Source organism: Gossypium arboreum, chromosome 4 (assembly GCF_025698485.1).
Source record: "Gossypium arboreum isolate Shixiya-1 chromosome 4, ASM2569848v2, whole genome shotgun sequence".
Taxonomy (NCBI): Eukaryota; Viridiplantae; Streptophyta; class Magnoliopsida; order Malvales; family Malvaceae; genus Gossypium; species Gossypium arboreum.
Window position 1 is genome coordinate 115,327,353 of NC_069073.1, and position 11,763 is coordinate 115,339,115.

General features: G+C 32.3%; 1 protein-coding gene across 2 annotated transcripts; it reads right to left on the bottom strand.

Moving 5' to 3' along the window:
• Positions 1–1,733: 1,733 nt before the first annotated feature.
• Positions 1,734–3,771, bottom strand: LOC108459844 (protein TIC 20-IV, chloroplastic-like). 2 transcript variants are annotated; one of them, XM_017759238.2, is made up of 3 exons: positions 3,184–3,678; positions 2,626–2,756; positions 1,734–2,541 (listed from the first exon to the last, which is right to left on the bottom strand). In XM_017759238.2, the coding sequence occupies exons 1-3, from the start codon at positions 3,231–3,233 to the stop codon at positions 1,883–1,885; spliced, it is 840 nt and encodes a 279-aa protein (XP_017614727.1). In that variant the 5' UTR covers positions 3,234–3,678; the 3' UTR covers positions 1,734–1,882. The 2 variants fall into 2 exon arrangements, with proteins under 2 accessions (XP_017614727.1, XP_017614726.1); XM_017759237.2 differs by having other exon boundaries at positions 2,626–3,771.
• Between the last annotated feature and the right edge of the window lie 7,992 nt (positions 3,772–11,763).

Consider the following 11,763-nt stretch of genomic DNA (forward strand, 5'->3'; position numbering starts at 1 on the left):
TTTGATAAAAATAATTTTTTGACTTTCAATATTATTTGACAAATTTCAACATCATTTTCATAAAATTTCTAAAAACAATAATTTTTCAAAATTTTAAAATTATTTTCACTATTTTAAATACAAAATATTTTTCCATATCATAAAAAACAAAATTCATTATATATTAGATAAAAAATTTCATCAACCACGTTAATTTTTAATGGTGCAAATGAATAAAATTTTTTATTAAACGAACCAATTTACTTTTTAATTTAACGTACAATAATTAATTTCTTTATTTTTAAATAAAATAAATAAATTACAATCTATTTCTTAATACAAAACCCTCCATAATACTTTAACACTTTACCATACATTTTATCATAAATGAGAAAAGGGAACCTACACATACTTTACCATACATTTTATCATAAATGAGAAAAGGTAACCTACACATGGATATGCAACCCCCAATCATTGAAGGTGCCACAGTTGATTTTAGCATCGCAACTCAAATGGAAAATTTAAGAAAAAAATGAAAACTAGAATGAGAAATGATTAATCAACTTTTCACCACTTACAAATTGAAGTGTTGTAATATATATATATATATATATATATATAAATTAGTAATTTTTTAAGTTAAATTTAATCATTAACTTTTAAAGAGACTCAAATAATTAAAATTTAAATGAAAATGTTAACTAAAATATTATTTTTAATGGTGTTGCACAATAACATATGTGATAGCTTATGTGTACTTTATAAAAACTTAATACTATATAATAGTTCAAAAATATAACATTTTTATCATATTAACACAAATAAATAAATTAAATTTTATAAAAATATTCATAATTAAAAAAACACTATAAAAAGCTCCAAAGCAATAGAATAAAATACACATAGATTGCCATATTAAATGCTTTAATTATTATTTTTGTTATAAAATAATAATTCGACCTTTTTAAATATTATTGGTTCTATTATTTCAAAAAGATTGAAAGTAAACTTGTTCATGACTCGAAAAGTGAAAAGATTTAAACAAACATATTAAGCTCGTAAAGTAAGCTTGAGAAAAATTAAGTCTATTAAAATATAGGTTGAGCTTTTTTTTTTTTTGAGTTTGTAATGTTTAATATTATATAATTTATAACACTATTAGAATATAAACATTATAAAAAAACCTTAATATAATTATATATAAAATTTTAATAAAAAATATTAAATTAAAAAGTAATATAAACATATTTTAAATTTTTAAAAATAATATGGATGAGATCTAAATTGGGTAATATAAACATATTTTAAATTTTTAAAATAATATAGATGAGATCTAAAATAGGCTTGCACACAATTGTAACTCCATATTTTGACTCAAGCGGAATGTACATAAATATAAAATATTTTAATATCATACTTAAATTCAACCCAATTTATAAACACTTTTGGTTGAAAGCCTAATGTAGCCAAAAAATAATTAAATTGATAAAAAAATATAAATATTAAGGATGAAATTTATCATTATGCATTTTGATTATATGTAAGTAAAAAATTGAGTAAAATAATAATTTTATGATATAAACTTAATTAAATGATATTGTATTAATTTAAATTATAAATCATAATTTAAAATTTAAAATGTCACATATTCTAATTTAATAGAAATATATCTCCAAATAAAACAATAGTTCTTAAATGAAAATGATATTTTTTAATGAAATTAATTAATTAATTTCAAAATAAATGATAAGTTTTGTAGTATTTTTACAGTGTTTTTAAAAGTCATATAAAAAAATACTTAAAAAGTGAAAGTAAAATACTCTTAACAACTCTACAACTCCTCAAATAAACCTTAAGCAATTGCTTTTGTCCTTTGAAAACCAAACCCATTAAAGAGCCCCTAGAATGGTCTCTGAAAACCTCCTACATTGAGCACAGTATGTATATATGCCGCATCACTAATAAAAGGGATGTGGGCATACCTGCCACCAAGAGCACACCTAACACATTCAAACAACACGAGGATAAAGGCGAATCCGATGCCGGCCCAATAGTGCATCCCGAAACAGCCATTATAGTGTATGAGCGGAAGAAAGTTGCTCGTATACCATATTAACTGCAAAGCGGTCTCCAGTAACATGCCCATCATGAGATGGAACCTAATGTAATGAGGCCAATCTTTGTTCTTCACAATTCCAATATATCCAAAGTAGTAATATATCATTGAGAACCATGGAGGTAATCTCTTTATGGCTCCCGGGACGAAATAAATCAAGTTTTCGAACATTTCGTAATGTTCTAGGAAGGGATGAAGAAAATATCCGGCATCGGAAATCTGCAAAGCTAGTAGATATGGAACACAGGCTAAAGTCCTCAACCACCATTCAGGCTTCTCCGTTATTACAGGGTAGCGAAATTTGAATACGTCATCCTTATATGCTCTTGGTAAAGAGACAGATCTCGACCGTAGAGGTAAAACATTCGTTTTACGCCACAAGTCATCGTCATCTTCGCCTAAAAATGGTGATGATAAGGCCGAAAGTGCCTTACACCGTGCGCCTGCGAACGGATTATGAACTATCAAAATATACATAATTTAGACTATAAATCTCATATATTCTAAGGCAATACAAAATAGAGTACCTGTAGAAGACAAGAAACCCTGTGAACCACTGTTGCTTGACAACATAGGATTGGCCTGCAAACTTGAGCTTAATGCAACAACCGAGGACTTATATCTCGGGTTGTGTCGGTCTAAAATAAAAACTTTAGACCTGGTGAGTACAAACATGTTATCAAGCAGGATCAGAAGCATACAAGAAACAAACATGTATGAATGTCCTGACCGATTAAATAACCAAAGGGTTTTCCAATAAATTTAGCAGTCAATTCCCATTAGCAAAAACACATAAGAATATAGCAAACTAAAAGTCTCACATTTAACTATGAAATATATTCATTCAAATACCTAAATCACAAAAATGAAGAGATAGAAAGAGCCAAAAAGAAACAAAAGGCGTAACTCAAGATGGACGAAAACCTTAAAAAGGCTAAACCCAAACCAAACATATACATCAACTTGTCTAAAAATCACCAAAATATTTTATCAACTTAAAACTCAGAAGTTTTACAGAATCACAGCCCATTGATTAAAAAAAGACCCAGTAAATTAAATTTGAATGAAAATGAAAAAGAGATTACCGAAGAACGGGGTAGCTTGGGTCAGTAACAATAGCTGTCGGAGGAACCATTTTTCAGAGTATCTAGGTAGAGCGACTTAATGCAAAGAGAAAAAGGCAATGTTACTTTGGACGTAAGGAACTTATGATATTTATAGTTAGGGCCTTGTAGTTGCCCAAGTTTCAGGGCACTGTCGTTGATGCCGAGAGAGAGAAAGACGACCGTTTTCTGGGTTGTTCTTGAATCTGTATCGGTTATTGAGTTTCATAGAACAATGTAGAAACTAGGACCTAAGGCCCAATTTGATTACCTTTTAGAAAGAAAAAAAAAAACACATGTTTCTTCTGTTCTTTTACCCTCGTTTGTGGCGATAGAAATGTAAATTAAGTTTCCTCTGTACCTTTCGTTTTATATAAGTTTGCCGTCAGTCTGTTTTTCAATTTACCTGTTAAATTTAAGTACATCTCATCAATATTTTCAAGGATTGATGAGGTTATTTTTCGGTCTCTTCTTCTTGACAACAATTCTTTTGTATTTATACTGCATGATTTTTTATATGATATGCTAGGGAATAATTAGGTGTTATGCATACAACATATTTCTCTTTTAGGCTTGACACGTACTCTTAGACGTGTCTATTTAGTGGGAAGGTATCATCATAGGGAAGGAACTAGCATTACTCGCACGTCTCTCGTTTTCCACCTCCACCTTGTCAGGTGGTGAGGCATGATGGGATCAAATTGCATATGGACTACCTCACGAGATATCAATGATGTGTAGAGTGTTCACACGTGATCTCCCTTGTACTTGCTTGTCGAGGTGGTGAGTCGATCACCTCATAAAATATTGGTAGTGTGTATGGTGTGCTCACACGTGATCTCCCTCCACCTTTCGAAGAAGGTCACAAGCATTTCACCTCATGAAGTGGGTTGGACTCCATGATCATAAGAACGGATTGAATTTCGAATTATGAAATATTTTATAATAATTTATCTCTCACTTTGTTGAATAAGAATTATAAATTGACCCTTTTTAAGATAAACTTACACGCATAAATCGTGTAGCTGGGGGCTTGTTATGCACATTTTAACTGAAAACTTATTGAGTAAGCTTTGTTGCTTGACAATGGGGTACATAAATAATAAGGTTATTGGGGAATTAATTTTAAGGAAATAAATTTGAATCATTTTATTTCCTTTAAAAAAGAATTTCGCACAAACCCTACATTATCTCGCGAAAATTTTGTTTCCAAAGTTCATCTTCTTATTATTTTATTTTTTGACTACCTCCTTCATCTGGGTTTCCCATTTTTCTTCTTTTGCAGTTTTAGTATACTCTTAACTGAGAGATATCACAACCTTTTGGTGGAAAAAAATCATCGGCTTATAAATAAGTCGTTCAACTGCTCTTTTTTTGCTTTGAATTTGTTTACTTCATATGGCTAGGGCTAGGATGGGTTGGGGTGGGGTGGCAGGGGTGGTGGTTGCAGTGGCCGAGGTCATGGGTCTGGGGTTGAGAGTGAAGGTGGTGGCCGAAAGAAGCGCCGTGAGGCTTATGTACCTATAGAGGGCAACGTATATCGGTGTACAACAGAAAAGAAAGAGATGATTCGATATCTTGCTGTTTGGGGGATCAAGTTGTCGAACTTTACTTTTGATTTTGATATTGTCGAGGGTGAAAAAGGTTGAGTGATACTAAAGAGGGTTTTATGTTGCCTTTACATCTAAAAGACGCATGTTTCCATTTCTTCTTCATCCTTTTTTCTGTACTGTCTTTTAAGAGTATAGAATCGTACTGGGACAAGCTCCAACTTTTCTTAGTGGAAATTGGTTGCATACTTCATTGATTGCTGTCTTCGGGATAAGCCTCCACTGCTGTCTGTTTTCCAGAGAATTGATCGATTGAAGGTTTCGAATTTGGAAAACTCATTGGGAATGACATATTTTTGTCCCTGGGAAGGATTTGAATTGATTATCCGAAATTGGTAATCAAATCTTTGGGTTAATCGTTGTAAATATACAAGGGTGAAGCGAAAATTTGGAGATGACTTTGGTTTTCCTATTAAATGGTCCTTTCCAAGTACAGATATTTGTACACAACGCCAACCCCTTGATTTCGAGCTCGTCACTACTCAATATGCGAGGCTATGTAAGGGTCGTGTGCTGAAATTTTAGGATTTGCTAATTTTGTGAAACATATGTCATATTACCATCTGGAACTAGGTCGTAATGGTTGTCGGGCAATCGATATTAGGAACGACGCGAATCCGGATCTTATGTTGCGTGCAGAGCTCGCCTAGTCCACAGTGCTTCTGATGATTTGGGGCTAATTTTGTTAGGAAGAAAAATGGAGTCTGTAAATTTTTTATATCCCTATTGTAAGTAGTGACCTCGCAAGTGGTCTTCCTTGTCTACCAGTGATCAGGAAGGTTCTACGAGCTCCCATGCACTGGTAAGTGATGTTGATGGTAATCTTGTTGGTGATGCAAGCATTGTTGGTGTTTGTGCTACAGATTCAGATTCAAGAGAGTGTAGTAGCTCGCTAGAAGAACTTAGGCACATTATGGATATAGTATCTCTTATGCATGACTTGCGAGGTAGAAAAGACCTTGCTACTCTCATTGGCGAAGGTAGCAATAAGTAAACAAACGAGAGTACAATATGAAGAAAATAATCTAAATGTACAACTTGTACATTACTTAAAACCCCAAATATAGCTCAAAATCTCAAAGAGAAAATCGGTAAATGAAACCCTAAATCTTGTAAGGTAATCACAAAATGAGTATAAAATATTCTCCATAATTATCACGAAAACTCTCATCAAAACTTATATGTGACTACATATTGTTGCTTTAAAAAAACTTTGTTGATTGACATATCAAAACAGGGATACAATGGTCCCTTTAAATAGGCTTAAATTAGAGTTTTAATTATACTTAAAATATCTTTAGAGTAATAAGAGTTCAACTAAGAAAATATAACAAAAGTTTAATTGGAAGAAGAATATGAGGCACACCCCACAGATTGCCTCAATTTGTTGACAACATTAATTTTTGTTAAGGGGTAACATGTAGTTTGCGTCTTAAACTTGTCCAAAAGTATCTAGTTGATACCTAAACTTGTCAAAAGTTCCTAAACTCGTCAAAAAAAATATTATAAAGATTTTTAATTTATGTATGCCACGTGTATATTAAGAGGTTGCCACATGTCACTATAAGATTGGCCATCAATGTCACGTCAATACAAACTAATGGTGTCAGTGCAAAGGTATTAACCTAGGTAACATAATACAAGTTCAGTAGCAATTAGATAAAAAAAAAAGTTTAGGCACCTATTTGATACTTTTGGACAAGTTTAAAGGACAAACTACATATTAATCATTTTCTTATCATAGGTATAGATATATTTTAATCGATATATACATTTTAATTTCATTATGTACATTTTATTACTTCCATCAATTATATATATCAATAATATCGTACATATTTTTATGTATTATTAATTAGTTTCAAATCATATGTTTCATTATTTATTGTATACTATTTTTAAACGCACATTTGTGTTTTAAATTTTTAGTTTCCACACGCATTAGTGTGTGATAGGATTTCTAAGTATATGTTCTGTAATATTCATCCTTCCTATCAAGTACACTTATTATTTTTTTTTATCCTTTTAATTTTCTACCATTTCAGTTTTCTTTCCACTCTATTAAGCAAAAACTTTAACAAATTTTGTTTGCTTCGAAAAAGAAATTAATGTGGGTGTTGTGATAATTTTTTTTTCCAATATTTTGGATTCAATTGCTATATATTATGACAAACCTAGACAGGGCCAAACCAAAATTTCTTTCTAGGAGGGCCAAAATTAAATTGTAATTTTTACAATAGAAAAAAAATGCAATTTCACCATTTTAATATCTATATATTTATAATTTTTAAAGGATTAAATCAAATTATTATATTTTTAAGGGGGCCAAAGTACAATTTTACCTTTACTAATTTAAAATTTTAAAGAAACCGTATGAAAAAGTTTTTCATTTTAAGAGGAAAGGGTCCTGCCAGCCTCTAATTTCGCCACTGAACCCAGATATACTCTTGGATATGTAAACAATCGTTAAAGGTGGCAGATATGATTTTATCATCACAACTACTAAAGTAAAACTAAAGATAAAAATGGAAATTTTTCTCATAAAAAATCATATCATAATTAAATAATTGTCACATCATTCTTTACCTACATTTTATTAAAAGAACAATTTAATTTTAGGTATTTTACTTAAAAAAGGCTCATTTCTAACATTATTTACGGAAATGGCCCATTTAAAAGATACCGAAATGGGCAAAAAAAAACCCAAAACGCCCCTGCGTGAAAGCACTTTAAGGGGTAAACGCATAAAAAACGCCTTGTCAAGGGTGCGCTTTTGCCATGTCAGCAAAAAGCGCGCTGACGTGGGCGTGCTTTTGCCTGTGTTTTTTCTAAGGTTTTTGGGTTATTTGTATGTTATGGCTTATGGTTTATGAGTTTAGAGTTTTAGAGTTTAGGGTTAAGGTTTTTGAAAAAAAATAAATTAAGGTTTAGGGTTTTAAGATTTTTTAAATTAGTAAATATTGTTTCGGAAAAAATAAATTTGGGTTTTATGGTTATGAAAATTAAATTTGAAGTGATGTGTTCTGAAAAAATTATTTTTACGAGATGAATTTTGTTTTTTTTTTTGTATAATCAGTAAATGTATAGAAAAAGCTTCTAGCTGGACGCTTTTTTTTGTACAATTGACTCTGAAAAAATAATTTTGAGAAGATGGTTCTGAAAAAATATCCCAAGATTTACAGGAAATTTGATAGTTGGGATGAAAAACGCTTCAAGTAGGATGCATTGTTAGCAAAAGTACTGAAAAAGCTCCCAGTTTGACTTTTTTTTGTACAGTAGATTTTGCAAAAATAATTTTGAAAGGATGGTTTTGAAAAATATCTCGGGATTTACGGGAAATTTGATAGTTGGGTTTGAAAAACGCTTCAAGCAGGATGCACTATCAACAAATATACTGAAAAAAAGCTCTAAGTTGGACGCTCTTTTCAGTAGTCTGGTATAAATGAGCCAAATTTCATTTTCTTGTTGCATAAGTTACAGCAAGAGAAATTGAAGAAGTCCACAAGAATAGAAATTGAAGAAGTTAAGAAGGTATAAGTTGATTTATCATATTAATATTTATATGAATAATTATATTTTTGCATAATGTTTTTTGTTTTGAATTTCTTTCGACAGATAATTTGGTTGAAAATGATTGAATGTATGAGTGCTATTATTTACTACGACGGTGAGGTTCGTGACACCGAGAACGATATTATTTTTTTATTGGAGAACGCAGTGCGACTGGTTTTTAACCAGAATATAGAATTGACATAACTTTGTAAAAGAATTAGGTGCAAAATCTTTGGAACGATGCCAATGAGAGTTTCGTCTATTAAGTATAGATTTTGTGGTTTAGTTGATCTTGTGACATATGACTCATTTGATATTAAAGGTACTCATGGTTTGGAGGCGATGGTACAGACTCATCTTGCTAGTGGATCACCCTAGATTGAGTTATATGTGAAATTTTCATTGCCAAATGAAGCACTTGTAACTTCAACATCTACTGTTATTCGAGAGAAATACACGACCCCTACCCGACACTCCGTTAGTGGGAGGCAGAACACGGAAACGTTTATTTTTTAAGGTAGGATGGAATACATGTCCCCTGTACGACACTCCGTTAGTAGATGAGACGTGCACTTCGATGGGTTGATATTCAATGCTGGAAATATGTACTGGGGAATGGCATCAACTTTGAGTGGTTGACAATCCACATCTGATTGGGGACGTTATGAAATGTCCACGAGAAGGGATGATGTATTCTTTACGACGTCCACCGGCGAGGGGACCTCACACATTGCAGATTTGGTGGGTAGGATGATGAGTTCGATATGGATCCACCCCGAGAGCCCGGTTTCGATGGTGTAGAAATTGTTTTATTTTTTGAACCAAAATGTAACAGCCCGTTTTTAGTCAAATCGGAACAATGATTTCGGGACCAAAAATTCGAGGTCAAAATATTTATTTTACTATTATTTTAATATTTACAACATGATAATGTAATTGTGTGAAAATTTCGTTAAGAAAATTTATCGTTTAGTTGGTCAATTTAATAAAAAAGATTAAATCGCGTAAAATGCAAAAGTGTTGTTCTATTACCTAAAGGTGTCAAATAGCTATAGAACCTAAAATTTAAGGTCTTTATGTTGTAATTAGACCATTATATTGGTGAGTGGACATTTATGGACATGTTAAAAATAAAGGTTAATTATTTAAGGTTTATATAGTAATTATAAAATAACTTAAGTTAAAATAATAAAAACATTAAGTCTTCATCTTCATTAAGCACCATCATCGAGATTAGGGCTTGAAAAACACAATTTGAAAGCTTGGAATATTCGACCATGGTATCTTGAGCATATAAGTCCATTTTTTGTCCCTTTTTTTTAATGATTTCTATGTTTTTATGATCGTTGCAACTAGTATTAGCTAGCCCAGGGACTAATTTGCAAAACTGTTAAAGATTTTGAAAGTTTCCATTGATGAATATGTATGATTTTTTATGTTTGATGATAGATTTTGAATACTTGTTGATAGTTAAACAAGTTTTGTGAAGTGATTTTTAGTGAAAATGCAAAATAAGAATTAAATTGAGAAATGTGTAAAGTTAGTAGTTAAAATGTGAAATAAATGAAAATATAGGCTGCTAGGGGCATATTGGTAATTCAGATAGCTTGGGTATATTTGGAATTTTGTTAATTTGTGATTTTATGAAATAAGGATTAAATTGTGAAAAATGTGAAATATGTGGGCAAAAGTGTAAATGTGTTTTAAAGTGTGTTTGGACTAAATTGAATGAATAGATGATTGATTAAGTCAATTTGGAATATATTTAGATCAAGAAAGGAGAAATACGAATTTGGATCGTGGAAAAGATAAAGTTATCAACTAATCGACTTGATTCGTTGTTTTAACATCCGAGGTAAGTTCGTATATTATAATTTTATTTCCAAAGTATTATATATGATTTGATATATCATGAATTTTGATTATGTGATTATGGAAAAGTTCAAAAATGATTCGACGAAGATTCGACAGTTGGAATTCCGATTGAACCTTAGGAATAGTTTAGGATGCTAGTGACATGTCATTAGGGATATCTTGAGTTGGCTTTGGGCCATGATTTAGCACTTCGGGTGCGAGATAAACTGATTTGGCTTCGGGATATGATATTAGTATTGGATAAGTTACATTGATTTGGCTTCGGACCATGGTATAGGAACTTATCGTGTGGGATCCTTGAGTATCCGACTTCTATTTCGAATGGTTCAACGGGTAAATGAAAGATATGGTTGAGTATGAGGTTGGTACGAGATGGTACAGGTACGTACGGTAATGAATTGAGTTTTGAAACTATGGAATTGATAAGTCATTGGTAAGCTATGCGAATGATCAATTGATAGCTTTGAGATTTAATAGAATAGTTGTACATTGTTTTCTATTATTTTAATGATTAATGATTGGTGATAGTTGCTTATTGTTAACATACGAGCTTACTAAGCTATATAGCTTACTTTGTTGTTTTTCCATATTTTATAGTGATTTCAAAGTTAGCTCGAACTCGGGGATCGTCGGAGACTATATCACACTATTCACTGACACTTTGGTACCTTTGAAACTTTGTTTTGGGTCGTATGACATATATAGGGACTTTGGTCATTTTGATTATAGCTTGATAGTGAATTTGGCCATTTGTGTTGTGCTATAAAAGTTATGTTTATAATGTTGTATATGGCTATATAAATTGACCTATTTGGTTTGGTTGGTGATATATGTTTACAGGTATGCTAGTGTCATTTTGTGATGTGTTTAATGTTTGATTGGAAATGGTTGATGAAAGGAGGATTTTTGTGATTGAATGTTTAGGCTAAGAAATGCTTAGATGAAATGGTATGAATTATGTTTGATTTGGTTGTTTTGGGTTACCTATTATGCTTTGTTTTGGTGCCATATGTGTAGGTGAAGCTGCGTATCAAATGGGGTGGCAAATTGGCTTGGTAAATAGCCTATTTTTATCCACACGGGCAGCGACATGGGCATGTGTCTCAGCCGTGTGTGACACACAGTTAAGTACACGGTCATGTATCCCTTCGGGTGGTTTTAGAAATCAAGTCAGTATGCTCCACACGGCCTCGCACACGGGCATGTGACTTGGTCGTGTGACATAAGTCAGTATACCTTACAGGTTTGGCACGGCCTAGAACACGGCCTGGCACACGGGGGTGTATGGCCATTTTTAGGGCACACAGGCTAGCCACACAGGCGTGTGTGTTGGCCGTGTGACCCAAGTAAGTAAGCTCACTTGTTTGGACATAAGTAGGACACGGGCTGGGACACGGTCATGTGCTTCCATTTCGAATGTCCACACGACCTGCAACACGGGCGTGTCTGGTAGTCGTGTAAGACACACAGCCTGGCCATACGGACGTGTGTCCCCTATTTTGAGAAAAAAAATTTCAAGTTCGTG